At 39.1% G+C, this 15,432-nt stretch overlaps 1 protein-coding gene and 1 long non-coding RNA gene across 6 annotated transcripts in view; one reads left to right on the top strand and one right to left on the bottom strand.

Moving 5' to 3' along the window:
- Magi2 (membrane associated guanylate kinase, WW and PDZ domain containing 2) overlaps nt 1-15,432 on the bottom strand; it is a 1,234,376-nt gene that overhangs the window by 101,772 nt on the left and 1,117,172 nt on the right. Inside the window, exons 17-18 of the mRNA XM_090332908.1 lie at nt 5,382-5,567; nt 3,065-3,239 (exon numbers count right to left, since the gene is read on the bottom strand). Coding sequence (XP_090189034.1) covers nt 3,065-3,239; nt 5,382-5,567 — 361 coding nt within the window. The remainder of the gene's footprint in view (nt 1-3,064; nt 3,240-5,381; nt 5,568-15,432) is intronic.
- Nucleotides 1-15,432, top strand: part of LOC150063225 (uncharacterized) — a 71,342-nt gene that overhangs the window by 45,027 nt on the left and 10,883 nt on the right. For all 5 annotated transcript variants that reach the window (XR_016535507.1, XR_016535503.1, XR_016535505.1 and 2 more), the window contains one exon: nt 13,931-13,991. This is a non-coding gene — a long non-coding RNA (uncharacterized LOC150063225). The remainder of the gene's footprint in view (nt 1-13,930; nt 13,992-15,432) is intronic.

Raw genomic sequence — 15,432 nt, 5'->3', positions numbered from 1 at the left:
TGGGCTTTTTCCTCAAGGCTAGCACTCTGCCACTTGAGCCACAGCACCATTTCTGGATTTTTCTATGTATGTGGTACCAAGGAATTGAACCCAGGTCTTCATGAATGCTAGGCAACCCACTTCACCACTAGGCCAAACTCCTGGCCAATCTGTGAGACGCTAATCTCCAAATAACCACCAGAAAACTGGAAGTGGCACTGTGGCTCACGTGGTAGAGCAATAGCCTTGAGCTGAAGAGATCAGGGACTGAGTCCAGGCCCAGAGTTCAAGCCCCATGGCTGACCAAGGGGAAAAAAAGCACTAATCATATGAGATGACTTACAGCCATCTCTAGCTCCATCTAGAAAAAGGCAAAGAATTTTCTTTAGTATCTTGCCATCTCTCCATGCAACTATGAAAATATTTCTGATATCTGTGAAAAAAAGAATCTCTTTTATGAGAGATAAATGAGCCGCCACTAACTATCAAAGATTTAAACTATGAAACTCAAATGCAGACCTGATAAAAAGGTCTTAGTACTGAAGTAATATTGACCAGGTTGTTAATATTATAGGTGGAAAGTAAGATGAGAACTGTAGGCAGATACACTGACAATTTATAAAAATCTGTATCAGGTAAAACCCAGAGATAAGAAGTATTTTATTTTGTAGTCGGGAAAAAGCAGCTTTCCAGTGGTTACTGCTACTGTAATGGCTAAAGTGCTTCAATTTTAAGTAGTAGTAAGAGTGCCTTAGCCCACTGCAAACACCATAGAACCACGAGGTACTCTTAAACTCCATCCTTTGTTCCATTCAAACTTTCCTTGAGGAACAGTGGGTACTTGTGGATGAATAAGAATAGACTAGCCAAATAACACATTAAGCAAAGGTAAGATCTAATTACCCACCGAAGTCTAGATCAAGCCCCACATCCAATGTGTCCAACCCTGGAAGGAGAAGACAGACTGTGGTGGAAAGAATAATCTAGAATGGCAAAGCCAAAACAGGTTGTCTCAACCTGGCTCAAGGACTGCTATGAGGAAGTCTTTCCTCTTGAGTCGAAGATGGATTCTGGGTAAAGTTAGAGCAATCTATTGTGGGAGTGAACAGTGACAGCAGACAGCTAATTACTAAAGTGCCCAGGTCTTCTTTTTCTATAGTCTTCTTTTCCCAGGTCTTCTTTTTCATTTTTCAAGTTCTTACCTCTGCATTGTTTACTTTATGGGGCTTTTTTTTTAATCTTCTCTGCAATATAGTAGAAATGTTAGTAGCCGATAAAACTGGCATTTACCTTTCATGATAGAATATGGGGAAAAAAATCACAGTAGAACAGGCTTTACAGAAATCTTACATGGGCTACAGGGAAAAGTTCTACAACAAAGAGAATAAGAAACTCAGAGAGATCAGGGAATCAAAAAGTCTCCTTCTTTTACACTAGAGCAAAACCTAGATACATAAGGCCATATAGGATGATGCTAAATGAAAGGACCTCCAGGATATAGAAACAAAAGCCACATAATGGGGCTATGGCTCAAGGAGTAGGGCGGTAGCCTTAAGGTGACAGCTCAGTGACAGCCCAGGCCCAGAGTCTAAGGCCCCTGACTCACCAAAAATTAAAAAAAAAGAGCCATATAATAAGTGATTGTTGTCCTTAATGTACTATGTTATCTCTCTTTTTGCTGTCCCTTGGTTATCTCATATTGCTACAGTATTTCACCTTGTTATCTGATATATTGTATATATGCGTTTTTGGTTATTTGAAATCAGATAGAGAAGGGGAGAAAACAAGATGGTGGGTGTGGGGGAAGGGAAATGGGGACAAAAACATGAGAAAGGATATTAATGTTTGTGAAGTAATGCACTTTCTATCTGATGGATATAATGTAACCCTTCTATTAATTACAATAAAAAACATATGGAAAAAATAGTCTCCTTCCAATCTTCCCAATGGACACGGGAAGTAGCTGTTCAGAAAACAATGGAATCTGGTAAAGCTGGTGAGCAGTTCTGTATAATCATGTGGTATATGCGCTTTTGTTAAATCACGTGGGCACAATCATTCAACTCAACCCAGGCTCTCTGTTGCACACTACTCACCATAAGAAGTTGCTGCCATTTTTGTATGACACTCCCTTTACTAAAGATCCAAAATGACTTCCTCATATTAATCCTCATGACTGTCTGTGTGGAATGGAAGTCAGATCGCGGGTAGGAGGATGTACAGTTATTATGCAACCTGAAAGTGTAAACATGTCGGGATGCCAAGGATTCCTTTCATATTTCCTTCCTTTTGCACTGCTATTGTGCTGTGAGCCACCAATTTCAAGGCTCCGTGGGTTTTCTGCAACTACTCCCTTATTGCGGAACCTGCATGGAATTGACTGGTCTTCAGTCTGTTCACCACAGTGCTCACCGAGAGATATAGAAAAGGCAAGACTCAGTTGTTATCTTAAGACCGGACAGATATCCACCACATTAGAATAAAGATCAGGATGACTGGGAGGGGGTGGGAGAGGGAAATGAGGACAAAAACATGAGAAGGGGGATCAATGTGTGAGAAGCAATGCACCTACTACCTGATGAATGTACCTGTAACCCCTCTATATATTTCTCAACAATAAAAAAAAGAACCTGTATGGCTGGAGTGTTGCCCTTACTGGCTTCATCTCAAACCATGTCTTGTCCCTCATCCTCCATCAATCATCATGACCTTGACTTTTGTCCTTCACACTTGCACAGCCCCTCTAGCCAGACCTTTGTAAGTATTCTTCACTTGGGCTCTCCTGAGTGTGTTTTTCATTTATTTACCCTAGCTATCTTCAGTTTCCCATTTTTATTCTCCAGGACAATTGCTCTTATTGTGAAGAACAAGCAGCGGTGTTGCTTAATAAAAGCATCTCTGTATCTCTCCGTCTCTCTGTCTCTTGTCTGTCTGTCTCTCTCACACACATACACACATTTCAAAATTATATAAAATGACAGTACATTCTACTATATGAAAATCCCTCTCACTGCCTGTGGCCTGAACTGTTCCCACACATTCCCTTTGAGGAAATTAGAATTAGAAAACTTAGAGGAAACGTTACCTGTTTTCATGTCCTTGCAGCTGAAGTGGCTGAGGAGGTGTGGGTTGGGCGACAGGACTGTTGGGTGTGGCTGGGCTTGGCTGGGCCAGAGGGCTCTGCTGGGCCAAGGGGCTGTGCTGCTGGGCCATGGGGCTCTGCTTCTCTGAGCTGGGTGCCGAGGCTGGGCTGTTGAGTTCTGATAAGGAACCAAAGCAGCAGGCGTGGTTAGGTTGGCATTTGATCAGGGGCAAGTGGTGGTCAGAGTAGAGACTCTGCTTCTTCTAAGAAGTGCAAGACTTGGATCCCTTCAGTTTCTGCTGCATTTCTAGACAGAAGGTTAAACTGATCAGGGTTCAAACCACTCCTGTAATGAGTTATTTCATTACTTATACCCAAACATATCTTGACGAGGTTACCAAGGCAAACCTTCAAAAAACCCTCCCCAAACAACAAAACACCAGTATAAATGAAAACAACTGGAAGATATAAGCTGTGTGACACATCCCATCTTTTTTTTTTTTTTGGTGACAGAAAATGTTTTAGTCATACTCTTCAACTCTATGAAAAGGGCTATGTAGCCTAAGCTGGCTTCAAAGTCACGATTCTCTCACCTCAACCTCCCAAGAGCTGACATTGGATTGATATGTCGTAGTGGGTTGGAAAGAGCTAATCTTAAGTGCTATAAGTGCTTTTATTATGTCTGCTTCACCACCTGCCTGTTTTATCACTAATAACCTTCTCATCCATCCACAAGTCCCTGGAAAGAACAACAACACTGACCACAGGAAGATTCCCCAAATTTCCGCCCCCCCACCCATTTCCAACTGCAATAATGTCCACAGGCTGGTGTATAGGATGAACAAACACACTTCACATCACAAAGACAGAGAAGCACATCAGATTTTTGGTGATCAATCTTGCATGGGTTTATTTCCATTGGATATTTTCTATATATTGGTGTCTTTAGATGACAGGTTTTTGAGAAATGGTCTTTGTTGCCCCCCGCCCCTTGTTGGGTGACAAAAGAGGAGGGGATCTCTTAACATTACTCCCACATCCCTTTCTCTTCTCATGGCCTATATATGTTAATTTTTAAAATTCTTTTTATTGTAATTAATAGAAGGGTTACATTATATTCGCCAGATAGAAGGTGCATTACTTCACAATCATTGCTACCCCTTCTCATATTTTTGCTCCCATTTCCCTCCCCCATCTCCTCTCCTCATCTTGTTTTCTGCCCTTCTCTATCCTTTTTCAAATAAAAAAATATGTTAATTTTATCTCCATTTCACCCTTGACATTCTTAACATTTCGGGCCAGATAATTCTTTACCCTGAAGGACTGTCTTGAGCATTTTAGAATGATTACCTGTATCTCCGGCTTCTTTCCAGTAGTTGACAGTTGCATTCCTACCCCTATCATGACAGTTAAAATTGTCTGTAGAGATTGCCAAATATCCCCCGGGGAACCCACTTTACCCTGGTTGAGAATACTGCCTTACATTTAAAGTCAAGGATCTGTGTAGCCATTTAGTGTCTGCACATCGATAATCTTAAAATGGAATGAGGAGGGCTGAGTAAAACAGGGGGTATCAAATAGACCCATTGTTGCCTCTGTATGGGACATGATCGTTCATTCACCAGCTAGCTCTGGGGATGGAACTGTTCGAAGACATTAACAAACCAGCAGCTTCAAACAAGTAATGGGCCCACTGTGTGTGCAAGTGATAGACACACGCTGAACTGCTAATTCAGAACTGTAGGCCCCTTAAAGGCGAGATTGTGAGCTGTGGTCTTTACCACCCTGCAACCTCAGGGGGGAGACCTTGTACAGAGAAATTCCAAAGGCTGTGTGGTGGGAATGTTAAATTCCTATCAGATGCAACATTTCCAAAATGAGTCCTCTTTTAGACCATAAAACTTGGAGCTTTTCAAAATCAATCTGACTTTGAAGAATCCTCCAGAGACTGTTTCATAAAATAAGCGTTTTTTTTTTCTTTTCATTTTTCAGGTTTGTAACTCTCCTTTCTATCTATTGAATTCTGGGTTAATAAAATCACTTAAAAATTATACTGAGACACCCAGCCCCCATTACACCCAGAAAAGGATCAGATAAAGCCTCTGTCTTAGGATTCACACTATTTAGCCTACAAGCCCACCACCACTGGTGGTGAGAAAACAGAATGTGGGACACAACGGGGTGTGAGCTAGTGCAAAAAGTGTGGTCAATCTCAGGCAGCAACTGACAGGCCTCCAGGACCCTGGAGGCAGGCTGAGGAGACCCCAGTGAATATGTCCGGGACCTGACTCCCTCTGCAAGGCTGCCCTCGGGCACTCACCCTCCTGGGGAATGATGCGAAGGGTGACACTAAGACCTGCGTCCTTGATGAGCTTCACGATGTCAGCGTGAGGCATGTTGATGATGGACTGGCCGTTCACTGCTAAGATCCGGTCTCCCACTTTTAGTTTTGCACAGCGGTCTGCCGGACTCCCATCAATGATGCGTCCAATTTTATGGGGCACAGCTAAAAAGACCCCAACAGAAATAGGTATGAGGGACATCATCAATACACGCTCTGTCTTTCAGTCCCAGCCCCAAAGAAACAAGACGATGTCAGAATGCCTTCCTTCATCACTGTATTTGCCTTTGGTAATCACAATCATTTCTAATCAATGTAGTCCTGTGCATACTAAGGGGACCAGAGTTTATAGTTCAAGTCCTTTGCAGTGACGGGCCAATTCCAAACACATAGACCAGATGTTTTCAAACTTTGTGTGCATTGTAATTACAACTGGCTTAAAAATCAGTTCTTGCTCTGTGTTCGTGGCTCATGCCTGTAACCTTAGCTATTCAGGAGGCTGGGATCGAAGGATCACTGTTCCAAGTCTGCCTGAGCAATAATCAAACAGCTGGAAGTGGTACTGTGGTGCAAGTGATAGACAGCTAGTCTTGAATGACAAAGCTCAGGGGCAGTGGCAAGGTCCTGAGTTCAAGGACTTGTGCATGTGCATGGTGCACACACACACATACACACACAGACACACAGACACATACACACACTCACACAGAGATACACAAACAAAACAGCTATCTAGGTCTCTGAATCCCAATTTGACCTGTTAAAGACCATGTAAATCCCAAGTTTCAGGCAAGAGCTGAGGATCATGGGTTTTTAAGAAATTCCCCAGGAACAACCAATCATCTGAGTGTGTGAGACACACAGAGATACCACTAAAGAGCTGGTATTCTAGCACACATTAGAATCTGATTCTCAGGTTCAGAAAGATACCAGGAATACCAGCATTTAATGCCTATCTTCTCTATTTTTTCTGAGGAAGAAAATAGAGAAAGAAAAATATGTATTAACCTGGGCAGCAGACATCTGGAAAAAAGTTATATTCATTTTTTCACTAATCTGTTATTTAATTTTAAATTTTAACCTGCTCTTCCTGATTTATGTTACTACATGGGCCCAAGAATTTGAAAATATATGATGTGTATTAGCTTTCACACAAAAAGAGTCTAAAAGAAAACAAGATGATTAGGAGAGGATGAGGAGGGAAAGTGGGACAAAAACGAAGGGATATCAGTGTTTGAGAAGTAATGCACCCGCTACTGATGAATGTAACTGTAAGTCCTCTTTATATTACCCTGACAATGAAAAAATAAACTAGATTTTTCTCAGTTCTTTGAAAGCAAATACAAAAGGATAGTAGTGATTCCAGAAAAAAGTCTCTTTAAGTAGAATAAGAAAGAGAAATTAGAAAGAAACTCTACCAGTTAAACAATGATCTTCCTTTGACTGTGAGAGGCTGTGCAACCAATAAGGATTAAAGATAAACAAAAAGGCTTCAGAACGGATGGGGCATGTTACATTTGTGTATGTGTAGGGAGGGTGAGATAGGTGAGAATGGAGTTCTTCCTAGCAGATTGACTTGCATTCAGTTGAGTGAGTTGGGCTATGAGAGTAATTGGTGTCTTTAGGAGTTCCCTTCAGGAGTTTATGAGGTGGAAAACTGTTCTCTTTTGATTCTCTTGAATACAGCCCTAGACAGGAATCAGCTGCCAGTGACTCTGTGCACTCTATGGAACTGGATATTGATTTCATCTGCAGGAGCAGACAATGATGATATCCACCCTCCAAGGATGTCTACTCCTTGAAGTTAGTGAAGGCAAACACCAGCCAATCACTAAGACAAGAAGGGACAATTAGCGGGTTAATGAACCAGTACCTTGCTCACTCTTCCATTGTGAAAGGTTATAGCTAACATATGAAAATATTGGCCAACCTGGTTCCCTAAAGGGAAACTCATTCTGCTGGAAGCACAAACACATTTTTTCTTTACCATAATCACTAATGGGTTTAATTGAGAATGCCTCACATAGGGCATTCTAATGATCATTTTGGAGTATTAGAGTGATATGTTTCTCAGGTAGAAATATAGTGAGAACAAAGAATGACTTAAAAATAATGTAGATATTGTAAGGTGTTTGGTTTTCAAGCATAATTAGGATGACCTTTCTCCTGCTTTTGCTCCCGTTTGTGTTACAAAGTATCTTAATGGTCCATAAATGATTTGTTTTCTCTGTACATAATGTGTATATTATTACTCAACTTGTGATCTTGGGAAAGTTAACTAATGTCTCTGAATTTGGTTTTCAACAGTAAAATTGGGATGGTAATATTAAATGAACTATCATACATAATCATGGCATGAACATAATCATATACAAGAACTGATCTGTAGGTATCCATTGTCATTGTTTATTGATATTCTTGTCTAAATATTTCTTATAACACAACTGATATGTGTGTGCTTGGTTGTTTTTCATGTGGAACAAGCTTGCAATATTCTAAAACAGAAGGAATACTACTTTTACTACTGATCACAGAGAACACACAGTATCTTCTAATTAGCACACAGGAAACATCTTATTGAAAAGAGAGAGGTGTTTAAAGATTAGATACCGGATGAGGCAAATAATCTAGTTTTCAATTATTTCCAGTGAAAAATGTTCTAGGTATTTGTTGGAAAAAAAACCATACATTTTTAATTAACCTTTTTTTTCTTCTCTGGTCCTGGGGCTTTTGAAGTCAGGTCTTGAACACTGTCCCTGACCTTTTTTTCTTTTTTTGCAAAAGGCGAGAGTTCTACACTGGAGCTCTACTTCTGGTTTTGGGATGGAGAACTGGAAAAAACAGTCCCATGGACTGTCTTCAAACCTTGATCCTCACATCTCAGCCTCCTGAGTAGTTAAGATTACAAGCATGAAACCCTAGTGCTTGACTGTTAAGAATTTTTTATTCAAAGGAAAACCAAAAGTACATGTCACTTAATTACCTATTTCCTTATTTACTGAAAATTGCTAACAACGTTCATTTTTTGAAAGTTATTAGTAATTTCTCTTCTTCCTATCTCCTCTGAATACCTTTTGGGAACAAGCACTGTGATAACTGATTTATGTATACATTATATATGATATATGTTTACATATAATTTATATAACATAAATCTATTTTAGATAATAAAGATATATAAATATGATATATTAAATATACAACATAATAAAATATATTTTAATATAGCATATAAATATAAATCTAATTACATGCACATATGTTTATATGCACACATATAATTAAAGTATAAATGTAATCTTTAACAAATTTTACAAGGTACCTTATATTATTACAAGTTAGTAGTAAACAGAAGGATATGTGTTAGCTAGTAATTTGCTTCACATCACATAAGCCAAACAGAGCTTAAAACCCCAGTAACTGAGATACCAGATGAGAGAGCTCTTCTTGGTGAGTATTCTGAACTGCCTCTATCAACTTCACTGTATCTGACCTCTAACCTATTTTTCGATTTGTGAGCTCATGCTGCTTATATTTGGGACTCCAGCCTGCCTCTAAGCCAGCAAGCACAAGCATTTCAGGAGTGGTTCTGATCCAAAGGAGGGCAGAAGCTAGGAACTGTGCTTGAAGTAGGTTCTTTGATGCAGTTGTCTTCTGACAGGTGAAGTGCGAGGAGAAGAGAGCAAAGGAAAATTGGATATTCTTCAGATCCTGTTTAGTTAGAACTTCACAGCCGAGCACCATTTCTTTGCTTGAAGTAATTTCTTTGGGTATTAGAAAATGATATTTGAAATGAAATTCAAAAATATACTTCAAAACAGAGACAAATGGTGTTTGGATGGTTTGCTGCCATGACTTATGCATGCCTCTGGCTTTTTTTCATTACCATGGATCTTCTGGAATGTACTGGACATAAAACCTCAGATATTTCAAAATACCAGAACACACACACACACACACACACACACACACACACACACACATACACACAAACACACACACACACACTTTCGTGTGCTCAACAATACTTATATTTGTTAATTTCCAGATGCTGTACTAGGCAGTTTAACTATAAATTTCTAACTTCACATTTCTTACTTCACTGCTAAGAAAAATATGTGTCAAACCCAGTATCCAAATCCTTGCCCATAGCTTTAAACTGTGGATAATATTTTTCTTCTTTTTAAAAATAAATTTTTATCTTTTAATTTTATTTCTTTTATGCAGTACTGAGAATTTGAACCAAGGATTTCATGCACAGCATACAAGCAATCTACCATTAAGCCCTTCTCAGCACCAATTTTCTTCATTTTTAAAAAAATTTACTCTTTTCTGCTTTTCTCTTTTCTTTTAGTAGGTCATGGGACTTGAAATCTGGGCCTGGGTATTGTCCCTTTGTTGTTCAACTCAAGGCTAGAGTTCTATACTTTGAGTCCATTTTCTGTTGGTTAATTGGAGAGTCTTAGACTTTCATGGCCAGCCGTCCTTGAACCATGATCCTCAGATCTCAGTCTCCTTAGTAGCCAGGGATACAGGCATGAGCAACCAGCTCCCAGCTTCTTTAGCTTCTTTTTCTTTTAATATATAGGAGGTTGGAAGAAATTTGAATTATGAGGCATAAAGGGCTGACTGATGAGACTGTTCCAAAGAGTAGACTGCTTGAGATTTTAAGCTGCAAGCTTCACTGGAGACCAGATTTGCTTATAGTGATACCAGGTCCAAGGCCATTTTATTTGCTTATTCATTCAGTAATGAATGGAAACCAAAATAAAAGGTCCAAACCAGACTAAAATATTCTAAAATAGCTTTATGAGACTTCTGGGTGGCTTGTCTAAAATATGAAAGAACGCAGCATCTATAATGTATATGTTTAATAATTGGAAGTACCTTCCATGGTTTTATTACAATTGTTTTCTATTGGTATGGACTTTAATTAAAACAGTAGTTGCAATGCTTGGCAGCTGAAGGCAGCCTTGGTTTGTTTCTTTACCAGCATCTCCCCTACATATGTAAGTACATTCAATGTTGATGTACACCAAAGCTTTGATGAGGGATGTATGCTCACAGTGGATTTTCTCTGGGAACAAGACACAGTTCCATTTAGGCAGTGATGAGGTCTCCAGAGCTTATGACCCAGTGCTTTCTGTGCAATGCTAATGGAATTACAGCATAAGGAAAAGGCTCTGACCTTGGTTTCTATTATTGGGATGAATAGTCCTCATTAATTCTCTGAGAATTGATGAGTAAGGTAACTGCCTGAGCACAGTCCATTTAGACGCATGCCTTGCAGACATCATCTGCCAGAAGGCAACATAAATCAAGCCATTGGATCCATCTTCTTGACACTGTGTGCTCAGGATATACAGATATTGGGGAAAAGTTGCAATATGTCATTTGGCTTTGGTCAGACTGACATTTGGAAAGGAGACAATATGTTACAAGGGAGCAATTTTAATTGAAAATTGCAAATGATGGAGAAGTAAACCCATCTTTTCCATTTCATGATTCATTCCGAGGTGGAGTGCTACCTTTTTAATGGCAATATGTTTTACACTTTTCTATAGAAGAATGAGTCTTTGGCATTGTCCAACATACCAAAACTTGTAATAGGACTATTTGGAGATAATTAGTGGGACTGGATAATCTCTAAAGAGATAAAGACAGAGATCTGTGGGGTCGCCAACTCATCATAACAACAAAAGTAACAATTCTCCCTTTTGGGTTGTTGGGTTCTTCCAGGACCTATGTGTCTACATTCCCTTAGCAAGGCTTAAAGTAGCCCCATTCAGCCCACAAACTCACATTAAATTTAACTGCTGTTATTCTCCATAAAGAAGACAGCATGGTTTCTTGAAGGATCTTTCTTCCTTCCTTCCTTTCTTTTTTTTTTGTGATGAGTTCTCAACATCCTGAGGGAAGTGATTATTAGATTCCTCTCGTATTCTTTTCTCCCATTATTTCCTTGTTTATGTGTATTTTGTTTCAGGGAAAGAAAAGCCTCAGACTTATGTTTACGATTATCTTCTTGCTAACTGATTCCACAAAGTGGCCTTATATATGGAGAACACTCTCTAGTAAAAGTGGATTTTGCATTAGTCACGTCTAAGTCGCAAGCCCTGAACCTTCCGAGCTTGACAAAGATCAAGCCTTCAAAGGCAATCAACAGCAGAAGTTCTCATCTAGTTAAGTAAGCTAGTTCTGGGGAGAAGGGAACATGTGTCTCTAAGTATGGTGGCAGTGGTAGCTCCCTTAGGGGAGAAAAATCTCATGATGGTAAAGACAGAATTCATCAAATCCAGGAGGAGAGTCGCAGGAGAGATGCTTCATAGGCTGGGGTCCCTCCTGCATCTCTGAGTTCCCTGATGGCCTTACATCTGCTCATGTGGATGGAGGCGTATATGGTGGGCAAACTGGTATATTATTACAAAGGGTCCCAAGCTTTTCAGTACATGGAAGTTTGGCAGCTGTCCTGAAGTTTGAACTCTGGGCCTTGTTACACAGGGACACTACCAACCCCCTTTGCTTTAGTTATTTAGATGAGCTCTGGAGGTTTTGTCCAGTGCTATGACCTTGATCCTCCCACCTAGGTCTCTCTTGAATCCTGCCTTATATATGTACACTAGCACATGCCTAGCTTACTGTTGTTGTGGCTATTATTATCGTTATTTTGTTGAAATGGAGGTCTTACTAGCTTTCTTCCCAGCATGGCCTTGAGCCATGATTCTTCCAGTCTCTGTTTCTAAAGTAGTTGAGATTATATGCATGAGCCACTAGGCCTGACATGGTGAAGACCTGATCTAGTGCTGTATCCAGAAACCTAGGTGTAGTCTTAATCCTATATTTTCATCTCTGCTTATTTTTCATCTCTCCTTCCTAGAAGCCCTGATTTAATGTATTCAGTGTCCTTCCTGAAGTGTGACACATGGTCCTCTGAAAGAGTTTTGGCCATCAGAGGCAATAAAGATGTGGGGAAAACATGTGCTTTGTATTTTACAAATCCATATGATGAGATTAAGGAAAGCCAGCCTGCATCACTTGTTTTCTTTGAGAACTCTGTGAAATTTAGCTTTCTAAAACTGAAAACATCTTTCCTGAAATTCATAGCCAACCCACAACTTGCAAAACCCCAAACTGTACAGCTGGTGTTTTAAGGACTGCATATTCAAAAAGTACACCTTCTCCCCACTGCACTCCAACACCCATGAATCAGTTACTTGTGGTTGAACAGTTGAGTTACCCTCCAGTTGGTAATAAGCAGATGGTCAGACAAGAGAATGGGAAGAGAGCCCATCATTCGCAATTTGGGAACCTACCTGAATTTGTGTTTCCAAGGTTAAAAAAGGTCACATAGAAAATATCTCTATCTATACAGAGATATATAACAAACATTTATCTATCAATCAATAGATCTGTCTGTCTGTCTGTCTGTCTGTATGTCTGTCTATCTACCTACCCATCCATCTATCTACACCTATCTGACAAATTTTTCCGAATAGGAGAAAAATCTCTCATAGCTAAGTGCTGAAATTGAATAGGAAAAAATTTCCATTAGGAATTATAATTAGCTGTGACATGTCTGCTCTATCTAAGAGCATAAGGCTGGGTTAAAAGAGTTTTGTTGTTTGGAAAGATTTCATGGGACTGTAGACAATAATCTGGTTTCGTGTGTGTGTGTGTGTGTGTGTGTGTGTGTGTGTGTGTGTGATCTGTGTAGTCACTCCAGTTCACACATTCAAAACATTGATCTGAATTAGCGAAAGGAAGGGGGAACAACAAAATGGTGAGCCAAAGGACAAAGGGGGAGCCAATGTATCAGCGATCCTCACAAGAAACTATGTTGGAAATGAACTTTACAACTTGGAATGGGTGTTCGAGGGAGGTAGTGTGGGAGAAAAATGAGGAAGGGCATAATAATGTTCGACAAGAAATGTACTCATTACTTTACATGTGTAACTGCAATCCCTCTGTATATCACCTTGACAATAAAATCAAATTTTAAAATTTGGTTGGATGATCTTCTGTCACCAGCAGGTCATTATTTGATGGTATTAGGGTTTGAATTCACATCCTCAAGCTTGCTAGGCAGGTGCTCTGCTACCCAAGCCAACCTACTTCATTTTGGGGAGGGAGTGGGGGATAGGGTCTTGCTTCACTAGGCTATCCTACATTGTGATCTTATTTGTGTTTCTTATATATACCAGGACGAACGGCTCACCATCATGCCCAGTAATAGTATTTTCCTTGTAGCTAGGATGATAGGTGCTTGACACTGCATCCAGCCATTGGTGAAGATGTTTTGTTTTGTTTTTGTTTTTTGCCTGGGCTGGCGTAGAATAGTGATGCCCCAATCTTTGACTCCAAAGTAATGAGATTATAAATTTCAGCCACCAAGGTTGGCTACCATGTTGACATTCTTCATGCTTAAAGAATAACCCAACATTTTCATTTTGCATGTGCCTGAAAATTATGTAGTTTGATCCTATGTAGATACGTAGTATATTTATTTATTATATCACTCTGGTTTTTAGTGTCTTCAATGAAATATGAAAAGAGAGAATGGTACAGGAACTAAGAAAAATCTCCAGAAAGGTGGGTAATAGAAAAGGAGGCAAAACCTTTTTTCCTTTTATGGCTATATTTCTCATCTCATGCCTATCACTAGAAAAGGCAGTTCAGTCAGTGTCTGTTAAGTATATTCTTAAGTGCTCTTGATTCCTGGTGGTAGCACAGTGGCAGAGTGTATGCTTATTACTGACAAAGCCCTAGGTTATATGAAGCACTAAATAAATAATTATATAAAAGTTGATACTTGAGTCAATTGACTCAAGTCAATTGACTTGATATATCAGTATACTGATTCAATTGACTTAACATTTTTCTTACTCCACTGTGAAAATTATTTTTAGTGTCTGTCACTTGTTAGGTAATAAAGTACTTTCTTGAAGTAAACAGTATATGTAACATGTAAAAAAAATGTAGTTCAAGAAGCTCCAGTGTTCTTTTGGTAGAGCTTCTTTCCTTATCATCTAACAAACTATCTAGACACTAGAGTACCGGAAACCAAGGAAATTTCTGAACAGCCTCAAATCTATAGGTGTATCAATATATACAAAATATATAGTACACAATATGCACACAAAATTAAATACATAGAAGGAAGCTAACAAATATAGAAAATTTTGTAACAATAGTGCAAAATAGGCCATGATTTGGTAGAAAGTAAATGGATACACTGAAGCTAACAAAAAGAAGTTCCTGTATAAAAATATTACTCAGAATTGTAGATGAGGACTTACTATATAGAGAATTAGAGAAGGGGAAGAAAGGAAAAAGAGAGAAAGGGCAGGAAAGAAGAGAAACAGAAAGCCAGTTTCATTTGAATCTACTTGGGCTTTTTTCTGTAAATGATACTTTTGATTTCTCTGTCTGTATATTCTTAGAAGTCTCCTTGCCAATTTTTGTCTGACTTATTTTGAATTAAAAGGAGTGATAGAAAATTTTGTAATAATGAAAAGAATGATATTGATCAAAAGACATTGTAATCATAAACTGATATATTGCATTGAAATACCTTTGTACAACTTCTCAAAGATAATTTAAAAAATTTAAAAGAGCTAAATCTAACCTGATTCAGCAGTTTTTGCATGTTTCCAAAGACCAGGAAAAAGATATGTTTCTACAACTGAGAAAAATCAGTATATAATTTTGATATTAAAATATAATGAAGAGTATTTACTGTTAGTTGTTGTGTTACTCCATTGTGGCCTCTAAAATTCCTGTGCCTTCTTTGGAGGTGAGGTCTTTGGGATACCATTAGGGTCAGTTCAAGTCTGAAGGTGGGATCCACAAGATGACATTTACAGCTTTGTAAGTGGAGGAATAGAGGCTTGTTCCTGTGTCATGCCCTCTACTGTGTTGTGATATACTGACCTAGGCCTTTACTGGACATTAGGCAGGTACTGCCATTATCTTCTTAGGCTTTCCTGTCTCCTGAGTGGCACCAAACTTCAAGATTCCTTATTAATTATCT

Source organism: Megascapheus bottae, chromosome 5 (genome assembly GCF_031878675.1).
Source record: "Megascapheus bottae isolate mThoBot1 chromosome 5, mThoBot2.hap1, whole genome shotgun sequence".
NCBI lineage: Eukaryota > Metazoa > Chordata > Mammalia > Rodentia > Geomyidae > Megascapheus > Megascapheus bottae.
Note: the sequence above shows the minus strand (reverse complement) of the source record. Positions and strands in the feature narration are given on the sequence as shown.